Below are 23,081 nucleotides of genomic sequence, written 5' to 3'. Positions count from 1 at the left end.
CTTATGATATTTAATTGTTGGCTTGATAAAGTTTTTCAGATAGCTTTGTGCTACTTGGGAGTCGATTATAAAGAAATATTATGTGATATTTTTGTTTAGATTTAACTCATTTGCAGATTAAGTACCACGTATCTTTGTACATTTAAAATTTTCCTTTATAAAATAGAAATGCATAATTTAAAACATTTTTAATTTAATAGTATAATTTATACTAAAGGAATATTCATTTTCACCTACATATTGCACATATGTGGAAAAATATGTATAATATATGAAACTTTGAATATAAGACAAATTTATTTTAAGTTTTATTATTTTGGAATATTTGATTTTATTTTAGGAAAGAGTAGGAAACTTTTTGGCAGACTTTTATCTGGTGAATGGACTTGTTTTAGAATCAAGGAAAAGAAGAGAACATCTCAGTGAAGAGGATATCCTTCGAAATAAGGCCATCATGGAGAGTTTGAGCAAAGGTGGAAACATAATGGAACAGAATTTTGAGGTATAATTTTTACTACTTCTAATTTATAGTTTTCTAAGGAGAGAGGGGATAGACTTCATTCCTTGCATTTATATAAATATATTCACAGGTTTTGTTCATTATGTATTACCTTTTATTTTTTTGTGAGTCTTAATTTTTTTATGTTATTAGCATGAAAAAGAAAAGGAAAGAAGGTGACCTTTGGTGTTTTCCTGAGTCTGTACTTGGTCCTTGATTCTTCTTTAATAAGAAGATAAAATCATTTTGTAAGCATTAAACTCAGTGTTAAATTTTATTCCATTTTCCCTTACATATAGTCTTCTGATTCACCCATATCTGCCATCCATTTTATGAAGTCATCAGTAGCCTATACTATCCCACAAATTTTATTCAGCATCTGTTTATTGAAAGCATGTATATACAGTCATGTGACAGTAAAGAAAGGGGAGGGGAAATTAGGAAATAAAAAGATACATGAAATATAGTAACTGATCATCTTATATCCTAATAAGAAGAATTGGATGAATTTTTTTAATTTTGAAAATATTAAGATTTACAAGTAATTATAGAATACTACAAAAAAATTCTTGGATACATTTCATTAAGATTCCCCAAGTATTAATATTTAGTTACATTTAAATAGTACTGTTCTTAAAACTGCAGGATAAGGGACTCCTTTACTAATGTTACAATATTTATTTAGTGGGCCATTCTGACTTTTTTTTAAAATCAGTGACTAAGAAGTGATAGAAAAAAGTCATACCTTACCATACATGATAAGACATTATTACTTTATGAAACAATAGTTTCAAGGTTGTATGTGTTGTGTTAACATTTCTATGCATGAATGTTAGGTTGTAGTGTAAATGGAGTCACACTCATAAGAGGATTAAAAGGTATTACAAGAAGACTTGAATTCCTTGAATATTTAGTTCTTCTCCTATGGTATTGTTCCAGATGGACAAATTTTCCAGAATAGTATGCCAAGTTCCAGCTAATAGTGTATGTATATGCCAGGAAAATATTTTAATGTTTAGAAGGTTCATGTGGTGAGTGAGTCAACCATAGTTTGAGTTCAATATATAAAGTGTTTAAGTTAAAGTTGTGATGATGCCAGTTTAGTGTGAATCTGACTCCTTCCTGCCAGATCCTGCTTTTGCTCCTCATTTTTCTTCTTGCCTTGAATTAGAGCCTCTTTTCATTCATTTATTGATCTCTTGATTAGTAGGCAATGCATATATGCTCAGGAGATAAAAATAAAGATAAATAGAGGGAGTAGTCTTTGACAAAGCTACCACCCTCTCCCATTGTTGACCAGACAAAAAAGACCATGACTCTTCAAATTTGTGTTGTAGTTTAAATTTCATGAGGAGTTCTTCTAATAAATAAATTTGTTGTAATTATTGCTACTTTTGTTTAATATTGGCAACAAACCATTTTGGGATGATTATATGGAACAAGATTATTATGGAAGCGCAATTAATAGGTCATTTACCAGTTGTTTCTGATGGTCTCATTTATGCTTATTTATTTATTTGTGTAGCAGTGCTGTGGATTGAATCACTGGGCACATGTTAGGAAAGTGCGCTGTGCCTAAGCCTAAATGCTTTACCTTTACCCCTACATGCCCAGCCCTTATTATGATTTATATCAACTAAATTTCAAACTGCTAATCAGAAATTAAACAGTTCCATAGCACCATGAACTTTTTGGGTTCTTTTTTTTTTTTTTTTGGTGTGTGCTTGTGTAGTACAGAGATTAAACACAGAATTGTTCTACTTCAGAGCTACATCCCCAGCCCTTTTTAAATTTTATTTTGAGACACAGTCTCACTGAGTTGCAGGTGCTAACCTGGAAATTTGTGTCTCAGCCTTCCAAAGTCACTGAGATTAAAGGCCTGTGCTACTAGTGCCCAGCTGTAGTTCTTTATGCGTATTTAAATTCAGTCTGTCAATTTCTACAAAAGATGAAACATTTGGTGAGCTTTTGACTAGGTTAGTGTTGAATCTATAGATAAATCAATTGCTATAAAAAAGCTTGTTTGGATTTTTTGAATTTTTAAAAAATTAAACATTGTACTTTTGTTGTTGTTGTTGTTGTTTTTGGTGGTCCTAGTGCTAACCTAGGGCCTTATGCATGCCAGGCAAGTCTGTGCCATTACATGCCCAGTCCCAAGCTTTTGCTTTGTGTTTGGTTTTTGTTTAGATTACATTATTTTTTGTTTTTATTGGTGTGTTATAATTATTCATGAAAGTGGAAATCCTTACATATTTGTACATATACATAATAGAGCAATAAAATTTGGTCAGTTTTGTGGCCTAGTAACCAAGCTTTGTATTTTAAGATAATTGTACATATAGGTATAAGAAGTAATATAGAGATTTGTGTATGCTCCACCCAGTTTCCTCTAATGGTAACATCTAGCAAAACAGTAGTAAAAGATTTCAACCAGGATGTTGGAATTCATAGTCAAGACATAGACTATTTCTATTACTACAGGATCCCTCATATTCCTCTTTTTATAGTGATACCTCCTGCTCACTTTTCCTCTCACTGTCCCTTACTCCTGTCAACCACTAATCTGTTCCTCCTTTTTTTAAGGTTGTTAATTTAAGGATGTTCTGTAAATGGAATCATATCCTAATAGGTAACCCTTTGAAATTGCCTTTGCCTTCCACTTAATATAATTCCCTGGTAATTTATCCAAGTTGTATCAATAGTTTGTTGCTTTCATTGCTGAGTAGCATGGTACTACTGAAGTAGAATTGTTCTACTTTAGAGCTACATACCCAGCCCTTCTTAAACTTTATTTTGAGACATGGTTTCACTGAGTTGCGGGTGCTAACCTGGAAATTTCTGTCTCAGCCTTCCAAAGTCACTGAGATTATAGGCCTGTGCTACCAGTGTCCAGTTGTAGTTCTTTATGCGTTTTTAAATTCAATCTGTCAATTTCTACAAAAGATGAAACATTTGGTGAGCTTTTGACTAGGATGGTACTCAGCAATGAGTATCACAGTTTATTTAACCATTCAGCTGTTGAAGATCTGGGCTGTTTTCAATTTTTTGGCTATTATAAATTAAGCTGCTGTAAATATTCACATGTAGTTTTTTTTTTTTTTTCATTTTTCATTTGTTGTTTTTTTTTTTTTAGTTATACATGACAGTAGATGTATTTTGACATAACTGTGCATATGTGAAGTGTAATTTCCCATTCTTGTGGTTGTACATGATATAAATAAACAAGTTGTGTATTTATATATGAACATAGGAAAGTTATGTCCAATTCATTCTACTGTCTTTCCTATTTCCATCCCTCCTCCCTTCCCTTCATTCCCTTTGTCTAATCCAGTGAACTTCCATTCTTCCCTTCTCCCACCCTTATTGTATGTTAGCATCCACTTATCAGAGAGAACAGTCAGCCTTTGGTTCTTTGGGATTAACTTTTTTTCACTTAGCATTATTGTCTCCAGATTTATCCTTTATGGCAAATACCATAATTTCATTCTTCTTTTTGACTAATAGTCCATGGTGTATATACCATATTTTCTTTATCCATTCATCTGTTGAACAGCACTTAAGTTGGTTCCATAGCTACTGTGAATTGAGCTGCCGTAAATATTGATGTGGCTGCATTACTGTAGTATGCTGATTTTACATGTAGGTTTTTGTGTGAACATAATTCTCTATTTCTTTGGGGTACATGCCTAAGAGTGAAGTTGCTGTGTCATATGGTAATTTAGTTTTATAAGAAAACTGCCAAAATGTTTTCTGGCTTCTGTTTTCATCAGCAGTTTATGAATTATCCAGTTTTTCAGATCCTTGCTTGTTTGTGTGTGTGTGTATTTTTTTTTTTTTTTGGTATCACCCATTCTGACAGTGTACAGTGCTACCTCATTGTGATTCTAATTGTATTTTCCTAATGCCTAGGGATATTGAATATTCTTCTTTTGATGTGCTTATTTTCCACTTGTATTTGTTTTTCAGTGATAAGTGTTCCTTTCTTTTGCCCATTTTCTAATTGGATTATTTATTTTTCTGTTGATTTTTTTTTTTTTTTTGTATTGGTTATTGAACCTAGCACACTTTACCACAGAAGTACATTCCCAAAGATGCAAGATCTTTCTTAGTTGCTGAGGCTAGGCATTATCTTCCTGTCTCAGCCTCCTGAGTTGCTGAGATTTTACAGGCATGTGCCACTGTGCCCTGAAGGGAAATTAATGTTTAAAGAAATTAAACTTGTGTTCTACCACTGAGCCACAGAAACATTTTAGATGATTGAAACGTTGAGTGAATGGTATTATTACTTTGATACTAGTATTCATTAGAAAAAAATTAGTAATATTTCTATTAGAGCTTGAATCACCAGGGTACTGACTTGGTCCTGGAAGGAACCTCTTTAAGTATTATATTGAAGAAATTAAGGAGATTGATGATTTTAAATAATACAATGTGTGTGTGTGTGTGTGTGTGTGTGTGTTATTCCAGTGCTGGGATAGAATTCAGGGCCTCTGGTATGCTAACAGGTGCTCTCTAACCCTAGCACCCAGTTTACTATATGTTTTAATTTTATATTTTAAACATTTAACATTTTTCTTTTTTCACCCAGCCTCCTCCCCTTCTCTTTATTTCTCTTTTATATTTTGGCAGCCTGTTCGAAGACAGTCCCTTACCCCTCCTCCTCAGAACACTATTACATGGGAAGAATATATATCTGCTGAAAATGGAAAGTAGGTGGATTTTTATGTTTTCTTTGGTTTTTAGAAAGAATAATTTGTAAAAACAGAATGTGTGACTAGGTATAAAAATTTATTTTAGAGAGATAATTATTAATATATTGTTTGAAGCAGTGTTTTTTAACTTAGAAAATCATGAGGAAGAATATACTGAATCATGTATACTCTAGATTGTAGAGCCTTCTTTCTACATTCCTCCTGCCAATTTATCCATCCCCCACTGCCCACCCACCCCCCAAAAAACTGTAGTATTTGTTTTAAGGAAATATATGTAGGGAACTGCACAATGTTGTTTCTTATTTGAAATTTTCCTTTGTATGATGAACTTTTGTGTTTAGTCATTGCCCTGATTCTTTAGCATGGTGTATAATTCATTATTTGTGTCCTGTTTGCCTTTCCAAACTTATCTTCTATTATTACCTTTTTGCTTCAACTTATACTAGACCTTTGCTGCTGGGTGTTGTAGTGCATGCCTGCAATCCCAGCAATTCATAGGTTGAGGCAAGAGGATTGCAAATTCAAGACCCACCTGGGCAACTTAGTAAGACCCTGTCTCGAAATGAAAACAGAAAGTGGGGCGTGATGATGCACTGCTTTAATCCCAATGGCCAGGGAAGCTGAGGCATGAGGATGGAAGGTTCGAAGCCAGCCTCAGCAATTTAGCGAGACTGTAAGCAACCTAGTGAGATCTTGTCTCAAAATTAAAAATAAATAAAAAGGGCTGAGCATGTGTTTCAGTGGTTAAGCACCCTGGATTTAATCCCTTAAAAATATATATATGTATGTATGTATGTATGTGTATATATATTTCCCCTAAAATAAATAAATAAAAATGAAAATAAAAAGGACTGAGTATGTAGCACCGTGGTAGATAGAGCACCCCTGGATTAACTCCCCAGTACTGCAAAAAAAAAAAAAAGAAAAAAAATCTTTGTTTTCTATTATATTACCAGTACTTAGTACAGTAATTAACCTAACTTGTATTCAGTATGTATTTATATATTAAAAGAGTGATGAATGGATAAAGAAAGTGTCACCTACCTCCATGCTTAGAAGCCATCATCATTTTGACATTCTTATTAAAAGGCTTCTTTGTACCTTTTCTGTCTGCTCCATAATGTTTCTGTCTGAATAGTCTATAGTGTTTAACATATTTTATGAGAAGCCATTAGTTTGAACTAGCCTCTCACAGTAGGCTCCAGAAGATCACACAAACTCAAGAGTATAGTTACTTGTGCTATATGCCACCTAATCAAATTGAACTTTGAAAAAATAACTGAGGAAATTCCAGGCAACCTGAGTTAATGTAAAATAGGAAAGTCCCCGCTGTTTAAACCCTGTAAGGAAAATAGCTTTGAAACTATCAATCTACCTTTTGTCTTGCTTTCTTTTGCACATTTGTGTCTATAAAACCAAACTCTGCTCAGCTTGTTACCAAACTGCACAAGATTCCACCAGTGGAGGAAGATGTTAGGCGAAATACTCTCTGTTCCATGAATATTTGGTCCAGTTGGTGGGAAAATAATTTTATTCAAAGCCAGTTTTGAAGGGAGATGGAAGAAACTTGTTTCAAAAGTTCCAATTTTGAAATTCCTAAAAATTAGCAGAATTTGAGGAGGCAACTATAGTTTAGTGAGACAAAAGGTGTGAAATATACCTACATAGATTTAGTTAGTCTGTGTTCCACAGGAAGGGGTGCATTAGGACAAAAGGCAGTAGTTTCTGAGTCTGCGGCTAAAAGGAGTTTCACAGATTTTGCCTCCTTTGGAGTTCCTGGAGCCTCCTTATCACATCAAAAAGAGTCCATATATACTGGGGCCAGCAGCCAGCATCTGTATCTTCTTGGGATTGGAGTGGGTGGGGAGTGGTCTTCCAAATTCTATTTTAGGCTCATCGGAGTGCTCATGCTTGCATGTGGGGTCCAGGGAGGCAAATTAGATCTTTAAACTAAAGTTGGTATACTTTTGTCTTTTGACAGTGTTTACTATAGAATTCTTTATTCTTCTTAAGACCTCTTATTCATAAAGGCTGAGACACTGTAGTAGACAGTAAAGGAAACTGAATTGAGTAAGGGATTTTAAAGTTATGCAATAATACTTTTAAAAATTGTTTTTCTAGCGGTTGTCTTCCATAAAATAGTGATTATTAAAATTCAGTTATATTCAATTTGCAATTAATTGAGGTCTAGTAATTTTTTCTGAACTTTTAGTCTTTGCTGTTTTCTTTTTGTTACCCTTATCCCATTTCTTATACATCTTATTCTCTTTTAGCATTATATTATTTCTGTAGACAGTAAGAAAAATTGAATTAATAGTGAATGTCATTTGGAATAAGTTTCCTAATATTTTCTTTTTCTCTCCCTGTAACCTCCCATTTTAGAGCTCCGCATCTGGGTAGAGAGCTGGTGTGCAAAGAGAGTAAGAAAACCTTTAAAGCCACCATAGCCATGAGCCAGGAATTTCCCTTAGGGATTGAGTCGTAAGTTTGTTATTAATTATACATGTTTATAAAGAGAGCTATTAAACCCTAAAGGCTGTAATAATATTTGCATTTGATTGTTGAGTTTGAGGACTTTGAAATGTAAAAGCAAATAGCCATTGCCTTGATCTGTGTAAACCTTTAGAAATTTCTTGGTGACAAAGTATTAATATTTTTATTATTTTCTCCAGATAAATTATTCAATATTTTAAAAAAGTTATTGAAGTAATACATGAATAAGTTTAAAAGGATGGAAGTTTATAGACCAAAAAATGGTAATTCTTTTACCATATTTATAGTTAATAACTAATGTATTTTTGTTCAGACTTTTGTTTTGCGTTTTTTTATTAAAATGGGAAATTGTCCACATTTTGTTCTATGAGTTCCTTTATCTCTTTTAAAGTGAGTGCATTGAGTTCTTAATCGCATTTTTGTCATCTTATTTTTTTTCCTTCTTTCTTGGTATTTTCATAGTATTGTTTTACTGCCATTTATTTTTATCATTCTCCTATTTTACTGCCATTTATTTTTATCATTCTCCTATTTGTAGACATTTTGTTTTTAGTTTGTCACTATTATAAATATTTCATTTTGTTTGAATATATCCTTTAGTTTGTCACTATTATAAATATTTCATTTTGTTTGAATATATCCTTAAATCTGCACTCACCAGATGCTTCTTAAAAAAAAAAATCTAATTTGGATACATGGGAGAAATGGGATGTGGGTAGCTACAGGTCCACTTTTTTAAAAAAATTATTTTAAAGTTGTTGATAGACCTTTATTTATTTATATGTGGTGCTGAGAATCGAACCCAGTGCCTCACACATACCAGGAAAGTGTGCTACCACTGAGCCATAACCCCAAGCCCTACAGCCCACTCTTGATGGAATTGTTACTTTAAGCTTTAGTAAGTGGAATGGCTATTTTTCTTCCTCGTTTCTTGCCCTTCCAGTCTGATCCAATACACCAAAAAGCAAACAAAACAAAACAAAAAACCTGGCTTAATACATGAAAAAATTTTTTCTTGGAGAACTTAGTAGGACCCATATTTTTCAACAGTCTGTACATAGAGCATACTCCCTGATTTTTGTCCTATATGTAAACTTTAGAAAAATGTGAGAAGGAATTAACCACATGTACAAGTCGGTCATAATACATTTTATCTAGGACCCAGTGACTCCATGATGTATCAGTTTTATAGTCTATGAACGATTGAAGAAGAAAATGTAGCTAATTTTCTGATGACATCAATTTTAGGAATTATCCAAATTTCAGAAATGTTTTGTGAAGAAATTGGGTTTCTTACTGAGATAAGATGTGTCAGTTGTAACCACTATTCCTGAAAAAAAGTAAAATAAGGAATACTACTTTCAAAAGCCATACAACGAAATCATTCCAAAATTAAACACAGGTAAAGGGACCAAAGAAAATTTTCTGTAAATACTATGGAAAAACATAAAAGACATGAAATCAACATACTAGACCACTCTAAGATGAGGTGAAAGAATAGAATGAAATGAAAAGGAGATTGTAAAGCTAAAGAGAAATTGATTGAGCATAAAACAACACTATTACAAATAAACATATTAGAAACAACAATAAAAGAGTAGAGGTGACTGAAATTTTGACAGGTTACAATGAATGTAAGAACACATAAAAGGAGTTAAAGAAAACAGTAGATTTGGAGGACAAAGATGATTCAACATAAGAATCATTGGTGTTCCCTTTAAATAAAAAATCTTCAAAATGTAGCTGAAACAATATTCAAAATATTATAGAAGAATATTTCTCTGTAACAAAGAACTGAATCTGTAAGATAAACATTAAGTTATAAGAAAAATGAATCATCAGTAACAAAAATTATCCGATTAAACTATTGAACTTCAGTTGTTAATAAAGTAATTGAGAGGCATCAAGACAGAAAATGGGTAAAGTCAGCCTGGTCTTACATCTCCCCACCCCCAAATTTTTGACATTTATGAAAAAAAGCAAAGTGTAATCTGATAGTATTTCTAGCTGTCACTTATATGCAATGCAACTGAAGATATTCTCAGACACAAAAAAATTTAAGGAGTATAGTAGCTATAGGCCTTTGTTGAAAGAAAAATACTACTACTTGAAAATGAAATCCCAAGATGGGCAGAGTGGCACATGTCTATAATCCCAGTGACTTGGGAGTCTGAGGCAGGAGGATCACAAGTTCAAGGCCAGTGAGACCCTATCTCAAAATAAAATGAAAAAAAGCGGGCTGGGGAGATGATTCAGTTGGTAGAGTGCTTGCCTCACATGCACAAGGCCCTGGATTCAATCTCCAGCAACAACAACAACAAAAGGAAAAAAAAAAAAAAAAAGGAAGAAAGAAAGGATTGGGCATGTACTCAAAAGTAGAATGAGTTTTATCCCCAGTACTGCCCTGCCCCATCCCCCAAAATACCAGAAAGAAATCCATTTAACCAGAAAATGAAAGGAGAAATTGTAATATAGTGAGTAGTGAGATACAGAATTCTAAGAGGTGTGAAATTGTAAGTCAGAGGGAAAAGATAGATAATCTGAAACATATGAGTGAAATTTCCCTTTAAAGACAAAAATACTATTTATCAAATAGGCAAGAATTGAAGGAATATTAAGCACACAAGAGCCATTCACACATAATTGATAGATACTTATTAAAGAACTCAGTAATTTGTAGACTTCAGCAAGGAAACAATAAGTCTGTAATCCATTTAAATAAGGACCTAATATCAAACAACTATGAAAACTATGGCTGGAGAAACAAAAGTCATAAAATTTGCACAGTAAAAAGAAAATTAAAAATCCAGGATGCAGAAAGTGTGTGATTTCCTCATTCCTAAGATCTGAAAGTCAGTATTACTTAGTTTGAAGCATGTAGTTAAATGCAACAAAAGAGCAACAGAAATAATATTTTGAACAATGAAATATTTTTTTCTTCTTCTATTTTTCAGATTATTGAATGTTTTAGAAGTAATAGCTCCCTTCAAGCACTTTAACAAGCTTAGAGAATTTGTTCAGATGAAGCTTCCTCCAGGCTTTCCTGTAAAATTAGGTAAGAAAAAAATTTGGATGTAATTTTAGTGTCTATTTGAAATATGGAGTTGTTTATTTAAATTTAATAAGAAGTATGTTTTAAAAGAAAGCACATTTATTAGTTGCTTACATTTTTATAAAGTTTTTCTTTACTTAGATACATTGATCTATTAATCATGCATATAAAGTGCCTTATGGGAGTTCTAATTCTATGTGATTCAAATGAAATATAAGGGATGTTTCATACAAGAAGTGAATAACTAATGATATAGAGTAATGTGAAATAGAGAGACTGACGGTTAGTCCAAATTTTCATCATACTTCTTAAGGTTTTGCTTATTAACAAATGTTTTTGGAGAGAGCAGTCATTCAAAAAAGAAGGAATCACACATTTTATTTTCAATCCTAATGTTTAAACTTAATTGTATCTTAAGCAATGATCTTTAGAAAAAGGAAACATTTTTTTTAAACACTTTTTATTTTTCTAACTTAGAAAATGGAACAAAGACCATTTTAAATCATTTTAGGGATTTAAGCCTAGAAGTAACATTAAGCTTCAGGTAGAGCCTTTAATGCCATCCAGTCATCTAGCCAGCCACCCAATATTTAATGAATCTTTGCTATGTGACAGATACTCTTTCAGGGATAGGAGAAAGCAAAAGTTCTTGTCCTTGCATATCTTGTAGTGGGAGAGAAAAATTAGATAGTAAATGGGGTCTTTATTTAATTTCTCATATATATTTGATCTTGTTTCATTCCATGTTTTTTTTAAAAAAAATTTTGATTGTAAATAGACACAATACCTTTATCGTATTTATTTTTTTATGTGGTGCTGAGGATTGAGCCCAGTGCCTCACATATGCGCTAGGCACTCTACCACTGAGCCACAACCCCATTCATTCCATGTTTTTAAAAATCCCATAATAATTACTCAAAATGCTTTACTCTCAGAGATAATGTTTTCATTGCTAAAAATTAAATCTATCCATTTCAACTTTCCAGACTTAGACATAAGCCATATTTTTGGATTAAAATTAAATTTAAAATGATTTTCGCTATGCCAGTTGTCCTTTGCATTAAAAAAGCATTGGTAACCCAGTATCTGATTTGGAGGAATCAGTGATAAGATTTTGAAAGCTAAAGCTAAAGGCTGTATTTTCTAGTTTTGAATAAGGGATGGCTGAGCATTTCTACAGAAGCTTGAAACTCTGTTTCTCTTTTCCATGGTCACAAAGGATTCCTCTCTAATTACAGTGACAAACTAGGACAAAGGACAGAGGTTAAATAAAAGGAAATTCCAAGAAGCTATTCCTGCATTCACATTTAATTATAAGTTCGAAATCTAAATCAAACTTGATAATGCAATGTAGATTTTTATGCAAAATAATGACTTTGATTGTATGAGAAGGAAAAAACTTTGCAATACTTTTTTGCAGGCATTCTCTGACATAGATCCACAGTCTTAACAAGGTATATATATAATCTTTTGCTGTTATACTTTTAAAAAGTTATAGGGATTTATTTATTTTGTTTGTTTGACCTTCTCTTGAACCAGCCTTGTTTAACCCCATTCCTTGTTTAACTCCATTTCTGGTTCTATTTTTAGGATAAAAACTACAATTGTGAGAAAATTTTAACAAGTCACAATTGTTGTTTTCAAAATTAGTCAAAACTTTATATATTGGTTATGAGTGATCTTTTCTTATATTTGCTGTTTGTCTTGTTTTGCTTTAGGGCTAAATTTGAACTTTTTTTTTTAATCAAATCTTCATTTTCCCCCTCCTACTTTTTATAATTCCAAACAGAAGACTTTTATTTCCTTTTTTAGAAAAAAAGACTATAAGAAGAGACCTCTCCTTACTGTTCTCAGTCCCCCTGTCTTTTCCTCCATCTTTCCTATCTATCTCAGTGGAAATGATGTTCTTCTTCATAGTTTAAATAATCTTTTCATTTGTGCTATGTATCTGTTCTTCCAGTTTTTTTAGTGTGCTGTTGTTCATATATCTGCTTTACCTCACAGCCCGTTTTCTACCATCTTTTTCCTGTTAGTTTTTTTACTACTTTTTTCCTGTCAATTCTTTCAACCTTATAAAGTTCAACCACCCAACTTAAAAAAAGTTTTTTGTAACTTCACTTTATTCAGCTCTTGCTTTAATTCTTACTTTCCATAGCTAAGCTGTTTGAATGTCTACTTTTATCTCTGTATTATTTCTTCCTATTTACAATTAAATTCTAAATGGAAGAAGGTAAAGGGACATAAATGAGGCAAGGATTCTCTACTTCACTTGAAAGGGGTAAAATGATGACACTAGGAAACTATGATAAATTAAATGTGTGTAATACATATCGAGAGCAATCACTAAAGATGGTTTATGAAGAGAGAAACCGAAAAACACTATAGATAATTGTCAAGTACCTTAAGGAAGGAAAGAAAAAGAAACAAACAAACAAACCAGAATAAACAGAAAACAAAATAAAATGACAAACTTAAGTCTGAACATATTAATATACTATTAAAAATAAGTGGTCTAAGAGGAGAATTTAAAAGACAGTGATTGCTAAAGTAGGACGTGATGGGGCTGAGGTTGTGGCTCAGTGGTAGAGCGCTCGCCTTGCATGTGCAAGGCCCTGGGTTCGATCCTCAGCACCACATACAAATAAATAAAATAAGTGTATAAAAAAAAATCAGTGAAACTATTAAAAAAAAAAAAAGAATGCACATTAAAGTAGGACGTGACCTAGGCCCAGCAGCTCAGGAGGCCAAGACCGGAAGATTGCAAGTTCAAAGCCAGCCTCAGCAGTGACTAGGCGCCTAGCAACTCAGTGGGACCTTGTCTATAAATAAAATACAAAATAGGGCTGGGGATGTGGCTCAGTGATTGAGTGCCCATGAGTTCAATTCCTAGTACCACCCCCCAAAAAACATGACCCAGGGACTTGGGGGTATAGTTAAGTGATAGAGTGCTTGCCTAACATGCATAAATCTCTGGATTTCATTTGCACCACTAGAAAAAATAAGGGAATAAAAGAATCAAAGAATCCAGAGCAATGGACAGTGGCATTGTGCTTATAATCCCAGCTTCTTAGGAAGCTGAAGGAGAAGGATCACTTGAGCCCAGGAGTTTAAGGCCCACCTGGGCAATGAAGTGAGACTCTGTCTCTAAAAACAAAACAAAAATTAAGACCTATAGACTATCTTCAAGAGACTTAAAATGTAATGTTAAAGGAAGCTTAAAAGTGAAAGGATGGGAAAAGATATATCATGCAAACACTATTCAAAGGAAATCAGAGCTGGTTATATTAAAATTAAATAGAGTAGATTTCAAAGCAAAGGAAATTATCAGACACAGAGAAGGACATTATATAATGATAAAAGGATCATCCCAGGAGGAAGACATTTATGGAACATTCCAGTTAACATCACCAGAATTCATATTAGTTTCAAGTGCTCATGGAGCATATACTAGGGTAGGCTATGTGATGCATAAAGGAAACCTGAGTAAAAAATATGAAAGAAGAGTCATACATAGTCCATTCTGAACATAATGGAATTGACCTTGAAACTAATAACAGAAAAAAGGAGAATCTCCAAACAGTTGGAAACTCAAAAATGGTCTTTTAAGTAATCTATATGTTAAAGGAAAAGTTTCAGGGGAAATATAACAATGCATTGAGCTTGAATGAAAATGAAATTACAATGTAGTAAAATTGTGGAACATAGATAAAGCAGTGCTGAGGGGGAAATGTTAGAGCACTAAATCCACATATTAAGAAAGAGGAGGCTCAAGCAAAGAAAATTTAAAACAAGCAAAAAAAAAAAAAAAAAAAAAGAAGAAGAAGAAGAAAGAGGAGGCAGGTGCAGTGGCATGCACTTGTAATCCCAGCAGTTTGGGAGGCTGAGTTAGGAGGATCTTATGTTCAAAGCCAGCGTCAGCAACATAGGGAGACCCTAAAGAACTTAGTGAGACCCTGTCTCAAAATAAAAAATAAAAAGGGCTGGGAATGTAGCTCAGTGGTAGAGCGTCCCTGGGTTCAATCCCAGTACCCAAAAGGGGGGGGTGGGGGGAAAGGAAGACTGAAAATTATTTGTCTATTTCAATAACTTAAAAGAAAAGAGCAAAATAAATCCAAAGCAAGCAGAGGGTTAGGGTTAGGAAGGAAATAATAAAGAGTAGAAATCAGAGAAAACAGTGAAGCAAAGTGCTCATTCTTTGAAAACAAATAATTGATAGACTTATAGAAAGACTGATAAGAAAAACCAAATTCCTGAGCTGGGGATGTGGCTCAAGTGGTAGTGCGTCTGCCTAGCATGCGTGCGGCTCGGGGTTCGATCCTTAGCACCACATACAAAACAAAGATGTTGTGTCCGCCGATAACTGAAAAATAAATATTAAAATAATAAATATTAAAATTCTCTCTCTCTCTCAAAAAAAAGAAAAACCAAATTCTTCACAAAAGGAATGAAATGGTATAGCACTACAGACCTTAAAGAAATAAAAAGCAAGTAATTGTATTAGGGAAAGAAAGTAAATAAAAGGCATTTACAGTAGAAAACAAGAAAACCTTCCCTAATAACAAATTACATGATTCTATAGGTAGAACAACTTATAAAGATTCTATAAAAAACCCAGCAGCAGTAAGTTTATTGGGGTTATAGGATACAGGTTGAACATAAAATGTCAGTCATATTTCTACATATTAACAAACATACAGACCTCAAAGTTATAAGTTAAATACCAATTATAATCACTTAAAAACAGGAAATAATATAAACAAGATTATTTCTGAAGTTTACATGGAAAGTCAAAGCTTTGAACTAGAATAGCTGTATTAATTTTACTAGGATTGCCATAACAAACCAGCACAAACTGCCTTCAACAACAAAAATTTTGGTGTTGTACAGTTTTCTGGATGCTAAAAATCTAAGATCATGGTGTCAGCAAGGTTGGTCCGTTCTGAAGGCTATGATGAAGTTTCTATTCCATACCTCCTCTTCCCTATCTTATGATGGTTTTCCCTGTCCTTTGGAAGCATTCCAATTTCTGCCTTCATGTTCACTTAGTGTTCTCTGCATGTTTTCTAATTTCCCTTTTTTGTAAGGGTAAGAAGCCATCCTGATGAGTCTTAAGGAGTTACTGAGAGCTGTGACTCAGTATCTTTTCTGAGAGGATAGTTCAAAACCATTAACTATACCTAAAACTTTTGAAAAAGAAATCACATTGTTTTGGTCATTTATTATATTACTATGGTGATCAATACATATGAAATCAGCTGAGGGATATACATACAGATCAACATAGCAGAATAGGGAATCCTTATAAAATGTAGCCAACTGATTTTGAAAAGCAGTTCAAAGGAAGAAAGCTAGTCTTTCCTACAAATAATGCTGGAGTAACTGGATATCCAACCGTCCCCCCCCCCCCCCAAAAAAAAAAAGAACCTGTGACTAAGTCTTTTGTTTTAGGCAAAAGTTGAAATGGATAATTGGACCTAAAATAATTGTAACTATAAAAAATGTAAAACTTCTAGGAAATAAACAACACATTATTAGGAATCTGTTTTTAGGCAAAGAGTTATTAATTTTTTTAAAAGCATGATCCATAAAAGGAATAATCAATGAATCAGACTTTACCAAAAGTTAATTTTTTCTCCAGAAAAGGGTAGGAGTAAGAAAACAGGTTACAGAGTGGGAGAAAATATTTTTAAAACATTAATATCTAGAATATGTCAAGAACTCTGAAAACTCATCAGTAACAAAACAAGCCAATTAGAAAAGGGCAAAAGACATGAAGAGAAGAAACAGTTTACCAAAGAAGATACATAGAGGATAAGCACATGAAAAATGTTGGTTATCATTAGTCTTTGGGATATGCATTTTAAAACTGGGGTGATATATCACTTACAGCCAACAGAATGGCTAAAATAAGATACTATGACAACACCAGACATTTGTGAGTCAGGTTGTGGAGAAACAGGGTCACTCTTACATTACTGATGATAATGTAAAAATGGTACGTATAGCCACTCTGAAAAATGTTTTGTCTGTTTCTTAAAAACTCTCTTGCAACTACTGTATACAATCAAGCAGTTTTACTCTTACACATTTACCAGAAAAGTGATTATGTTCACACAAAAACCTGTACATAAATGTTCATTTCATGTCAGCTGTATCTGTAATAGCCAAAAATTAAAATTATAAATGTCTATGGCTCATTATACCAAGGAATACTATTCAGAAAGAAAAAGAATGTACTGTTAATACATGAAACAACTCAATAGGTCTTATACTGTATGATTCCATTTATTTAAAGAGTGTTTGAAGTGAAAAATCTTATAGAAATGAGGAATTTAAACTGTGCAGTAGCCCACGCCTGTAATCCCAGTTTCTTGGGAGGCTGAGGCAGGAAGGATCACGAGTTCAAAGCCAGCCTCAGCAATGGCGAGGCGCTAAGCAACTCAGTGAGACCCTGTCTCTAAGTAAAATATTAAAAAGGACTGGGGATGGGCCCCAGTTGTTGAGCGCCCCTGCGTTCAATCCTAGGTACCAAAAAAGAAGAAATTAGTTTAGTGGTTGTCAGGGATTAAGGAAAGCATGGGGCATGAGGAAAGTGAATGTGGCTATAAAAAGGAAACATAAAAACATTTAACTTGAGACCAATATGTGGTGATGGAAATATTAAACATCTTTTACTGTATTATCTGTCGGTGTCCAGTTTATCATAATGTATTTTTGTTAGATGTTACCTTTGGATAAAAGGTACTCGGGGTCTTTCTGTATTATTAGTTACAGTTGCATGTAAAACCTGTAATGATCTTAAAAAGAAGGTCACTTCCTCACTTCATTGCAGATTTCTCTCTTCTACTCTATGTTTATTATTGATATTCACATTGTTTAGTTTTTAATCTAAATCTGTTCTTAGATTTGACTTTTTTGGAATTTGTGTCTCAGTAAATGACTGAGATAGTGATTCAAATTTCCTCTTACTTCTTGGGTAGAGTACTATCTTGGATTTCTTCCTGTCTCTCTGGCTGTCTCTCCTTTTACTCCTGTCACCTTATATTATATTCTCACCATATCTGCTAAAACGTACTGTACACTACTAGTCTGGTCATAATCTCCATTGGCTTTTTATTTCATCCAGAGTAAAAGCAAAGGCTTTAACTTGGTCTGGCAAACCCCATCTAATTTGACTACTTATTTCTCCCCTACCCTCATTCACTTGGCTGCAACTACACCAGCCACCTCTGCTGTTCCCAGAACCACACACTTTTCTTTTAGGGCTTTTAAAAAACTTATTGTTCCTTCTGTTTGGAATTTTCATCCTCTTGGCAACTGCATGGTTTGTTCTGATCTGTTTTTTGCTGAAAGATCCTTTCACTGAGGTTTTCCTTTGATCACCCTATACAACCATTCTTACACTGGGACACTGTTCTCCCACCAGGCTTAATATTTTTCTAGATAATTATCACACTTAATTTTTACCTATTTGATTATTCCAACCAGAGTATAATTTCCATAATGCATGACTTTTGTTTCTTGTTTACTGATTTATATCCAATGCCTGGAACCAGGGAGGGCAGGGGGAGAAGTGGTCAGCAATACTTTGGTTGAAAGATGATAAATACTTTGGCTTTGATGCCCATATGGCTTCTGTCACATACTTAAGTCTTTTGTTAAAGAGAAAGAAAGCAGCTGGAGACAATATGTAAATGAATGTGTCTATTGTGTCCCAGTATTCGTGAACATTGAATTTGACTTTCATGTAATTTTCAGTTCAAGGAATATTCCCCCCGCCCCCCCATAATTTAACAATGTGAATCCTATTAAGCTCACAAGCCTTACAAAAATAACCTAGGCATTGAGCTTCAGTTTGCTGATCCATGTATTAGAACAGCATCTGTACATGGTAGGCACAAGTAATTATTTTCCCCAGAAATAACTGGAAATTCATAGTTCTTCTCATACTGATTTTTATTTGTCCAAGTTTTTTTTTTTTTTTTAAACATGAGAATATTTCTGCAAAGAAAAAATACTAGGTTTATATCAGTATAAGTTAATTTATTATGTCTTTTGCCAGGTGTTGTGGTGCACACCTGTAATCCGAGTGAGTTGAGGCAGGAGAATACAAATTTGAGGCCAACCTGGGTAGCTTAGTGAGACCTGTCTCAAAATAAAAAATAAAAAGGGTTGAAGATGTAGCTCATTGGTACCAATCCAAGTACCAGAGGAAAACTTTTTTTTTTTTTTTTAACTCTTGTGTCTTTAACCAGATGCTTGAATTAGCATGTATCGACTTATTTCAGAATTTTAAGGGTTTCAGGTATTACAGATGAAATCTCTTGAGGTTCATAATAACATTTTACTATGTTAATGATTTGTCAGAATCAAAACCCATTTTTTTAATGATTTTTACTGTTTCTAGTAATTAGGAATAAAACTAAGAAGTCAATTAGTGTATTTGTCCATATTTTAAAAATTTTAAATTATTATTTTTGCTACCAGGGATTGAATTCATTGGTGTTCTACCATTGAGCTATAACTCCAACCCTTTGTAAATTTTGGGATACAGTCTCCCTAATTGCCAACGCTGACCTCAAACTTGTAATCCTCCTGCTTCAACCTTCCCAGTAACTGGGATTATAGGCGTTAACAATTAATGTACTTGTCCATATTTTTAAAATTTTAAATTACTATTTTTGCTACAAGGGATTGAATTCATTGGTGCTCTACTATTGAGCTATAACTCCAACCCTTTGTAAATTTTGGGATAGATAGGGTCTCCATAAGTAAGCTTGTATTTGCCCATTATTAATGTTAGATTTCACTATTAATTTCAGCCAGAAATATATTGTGTTTAGAAGTCAAGCTGTGTGGTATGTTATTACTCCAACTTTGATGAAACATTTTGCTCACATATTTAAGTGATAGAATGTTTGTTCTCAGTGTGTTAAAACAAAAAATGAATAATGTATTTCACTTAGGTTAGTAAGAATGAAAATAAATAAGCTCAAGAAGTGAACATAACAAATGTGCTAAATCTGAAGAAAAGATGTCAGGATGCACAAAGTAGAAAGGTATTTCTCTGCCTCAAGAAAAGATTTGTAGTCTGGCATTATGTTCTTAAGATTGGGAATAAATGGGATCTTAAAATTCTCAATCTCAGTGTCGTTCTCTTCATCATTATTACCCCAACCATTCCCCAAAACACACATGCTCAGAATTAGACATATATTTATAAAGTATAGACTTGTCATCATTGATTATTCTCTCCACAGATATACCTGTGTTTCCCACGATCACAGCCACTGTGACTTTTCAAGAGTTTCGATATGATGAATTTGATGGCTCCATCTTTACTATACCTGATGACTACAAGGAAGATCCAAGCCGCTTTCCTGACCTTTAACTGACATGGAAAATATGCCATCTAACCAAGGAAAAACAATGAGATACCCTGGAGGTCAACCCAAATAGAAGGGACAAATGCTTTCAGTAAAGAAAAGGGAATTACACATTGAATTGACACATCAGTAATGATAAAGAAATGGGCCTCTAATATGAATTTTAGCAAGTTTCCTGATGTGCCATTTTCAGTCTTTTTAAAAATATACTTATTATAAGTGTAGTAGTTTGACACCTTAATAACCCTAAGACCTTCGTATGTAAAGCAGCTATGAGTGCTGTGATTTGTTTTTAAAACTTTTTACACTTCTTGAAGTATATATGCATATAAATATATCTATATATCTATATCTAAAACACTCCTGGACCATTAACATAAATTAAATGTCTTAAGAGATGTTGAAGCCCTTTAAAACTTGTCATCTTATATTCAAGGTGACATTTATAAATATTCCTTCAAGCTTTGTTTTCATAAAATGTAAACTATGTAACATTATGTATAGTTCAGTAAATTGAATGTTTGTTCAGTATAATGAACTAGAAGGAATGCAATTTTCTGTAGATGAATGAACCAAATGGTAACCATTAAACAAAACAATTGCATTTATATGTTGCAATACATTTCAGAGGGAGCGTTCACTCTGCAGGGAATATGGTACCTCCTTTAGCACCTTAGTGCAATTCATTGTGGTGCTATTTGTTTTTACCTGAATTCTTTCTTCAATGGAAAATGTTTGTTACTAATCTTCTTTTCATAGAACTTCTATTTTTTTCCCCCTAAACTTAAGTTTAAGAGTCCTTGTTATGTTCATGATAAGGTACGGTTAGCATGCTTATAGATAGTCCTCTTCTAAATCTCAGCACTTTAAACAAATTCCAAATTTTTAAACTTGCTTCCTAATAAGTACATATAAGTCTGATGATTTTGTTTGTTTTTAGTGGAATATGGATCATTGGTGTCAATTTTAAGACGACCCACATATTTTGGACAGCCCTACATATATAATGCTTTCAAAGTAAGGTAAAAACATTTTATATGCTAACAGAATATATTTGTTACAAGCTAAAGTCCAGAAGCATATGGAAGATTGACAATACCTATTGTTAATTTTTTTTGGTCACAGGAAAATATTTGATTTTAATTGTCTCCAAAATGTTAAAATCATGCATTACTCATTTTTTGACTTAAAATTTCTTGTATTTATTCCAAGACGGTTTGAAGGTCCAAAAATGAAAATAAATTAGGGAGACTAATGTATAACAGTGATAAAGTATCATGTTGTATTAAAGAGCTTAGCTAATTTTTTAAAAAAAGTTTGTCCTGATGAATTTGTCAAGAATGCATCTGTCAAGTTTTTTAGTGTCCAGTAGTTTAAACTTGTACCAGAATTTTAGGTAATTTGAAATGAGTTTAGAGACCTTTATTGAAGAGATGATTTATTTAACAATCCAAAGTTATCAACCATAAGAAAATTTTTTATGATAAATATCTTTAAAACTGCATCTTCCATACATACCAATTGACCTTTTAATAAATACATTTATAATGCAGAAAAATATTCATAGTTAAAAATTCAAAGACCTAATCACTATCGTATGTGGGTCTGTTGAATTTTGAGGAAAGAATTGGTAAACGGAGAGCTAGCTTTGCTGAAAAGAAGTTGATCACTCATATTTAGGGAATGGCTGTACATCAAGTGATTGAAATATCCCGTCTTTGGTTATTATGGGGTTTAAGACTCTAAATGGCAGTGACTACTGTTGCTCTTAGGCTCCCTCACTTTGTAGGAATCTGGTATACTTTCAGGAATATACTGCAGATTTTTTGCATAAGTGCAGACTAATTGGAGAGGAAAAAAGACATGGTGAATTGCAGCTTGGGATTTATCAATTTCCTAACAGCTGTGACAGTTATGCTGGGGTACACTGGAGGTGGGAAGACTACTGAAAACTTTTGCACTTGGATTTTGTATTTAATACTTTTTCTTTAAGAAATAGTAGAAACAAATTGTCCATTCCAAAATGTCTTCTGATCGTGAAGAACAAACAAATGTCAATATCTATTATGATGGTGGAAAAAATAATGCAAATAAACTTTTCACAATATTAGATTTTCAAAATGTGCTCCTTAATGCAGTTAAGTTTAAAATGAATAGATCACAGCAGCCATATATTTTGATAATTTCACACAAAAATCAAGATTTTGTAATGTGGGTTTATAAAATTGTCTTCTGCTTGTGATTTTAGAAACTTATAAACTGAGTTGGGGACATAAAACAGTCAAATAAACATTTAGACATGGCTGATACTGCTGCCACTAAGTGGTATTTAGAATTTCTGTCCTCAAGAAATTATTCTAATGAGACAATTTGCCCTTTGTAGAATTCTCAAAATTCATAAAAGGGAAACATAAAGCTGATTTCCCTGATTGTTGTGGGTTTTAAGTACATAATGATGTTTTGGAAATTGACACGTCTCTCAGCTGATAGAAGCTGAAAAACTAGTTTCCTTCTGCTCAGATTGGTATTAAGCTTCATTTATACTTATTAGTGGGTTTTCACACTGTTATGCACATACAGCTCATTATTCACATCTTGGCGGAAGGTGAATAATGACGTTTAGCAAGCTTCTCTCCAGTTTTCATTAAGTATACAGATCAGATGAATATCCTGATTATACTGTTTCATTTTTGAGGCTATGAAAGGGCTGGAATAAATATTGTCTGTAAACAATTAAGGGATGCTTCCTTTTCCTCATTTATGTTTTTTTTGGGCAAGCAATGTGCTTGTAAAAACTTGGGAGTAAGAATTTTCAGGTAAATTCAAAGGCTTGCTTGTATGCTAGCCTTTAAAATAGCCTATGCTTAGGGTGAAATATCTCAAGATTAATAGTGGATACAGTATGCCTTTGCTGTTTTCTAAAATTAACAAAATACATC

General features: G+C 33.2%; 1 protein-coding gene across 3 annotated transcripts in view; it reads left to right on the top strand.

The window, feature by feature from the left end:
* Ankrd13c (ankyrin repeat domain 13C) overlaps positions 1 to 22,879 on the top strand; it is a 70,539-nt gene extending 47,660 nt beyond the window's left edge. For 2 of the 3 annotated variants that reach the window (XM_046450957.2, XM_046450955.2), the window contains 5 exons: positions 341 to 502; positions 5,129 to 5,208; positions 7,594 to 7,692; positions 10,659 to 10,759; positions 20,017 to 22,879. In XM_046450957.2, coding sequence (XP_046306913.1) covers positions 341 to 502; positions 5,129 to 5,208; positions 7,594 to 7,692; positions 10,659 to 10,759; positions 20,017 to 20,147 — 573 coding nt within the window. In that variant the 3' untranslated portion in view covers positions 20,148 to 22,879. Of the gene's footprint in view, positions 1 to 340; positions 503 to 5,128; positions 5,209 to 7,593; positions 7,693 to 10,658; positions 10,760 to 12,176; positions 12,211 to 20,016 lie in introns of all 3 variants that reach the window. The other variant, XM_046450958.2, reaches the window with a different exon arrangement.
* Positions 22,880 to 23,081: the final 202 nt, after the last annotated feature.

The sequence above is a fragment of the Marmota monax genome, unplaced genomic scaffold (genome assembly GCF_021218885.2).
Source record: "Marmota monax isolate L192 unplaced genomic scaffold, Marmota_monax_Labrador192_F-V1.1 WCK01_AAM20220418_F8-fsc00023, whole genome shotgun sequence".
Taxonomy (NCBI): Eukaryota; Metazoa; Chordata; class Mammalia; order Rodentia; family Sciuridae; genus Marmota; species Marmota monax.
Note: the sequence above shows the minus strand (reverse complement) of the source record. Positions and strands in the feature narration are given on the sequence as shown.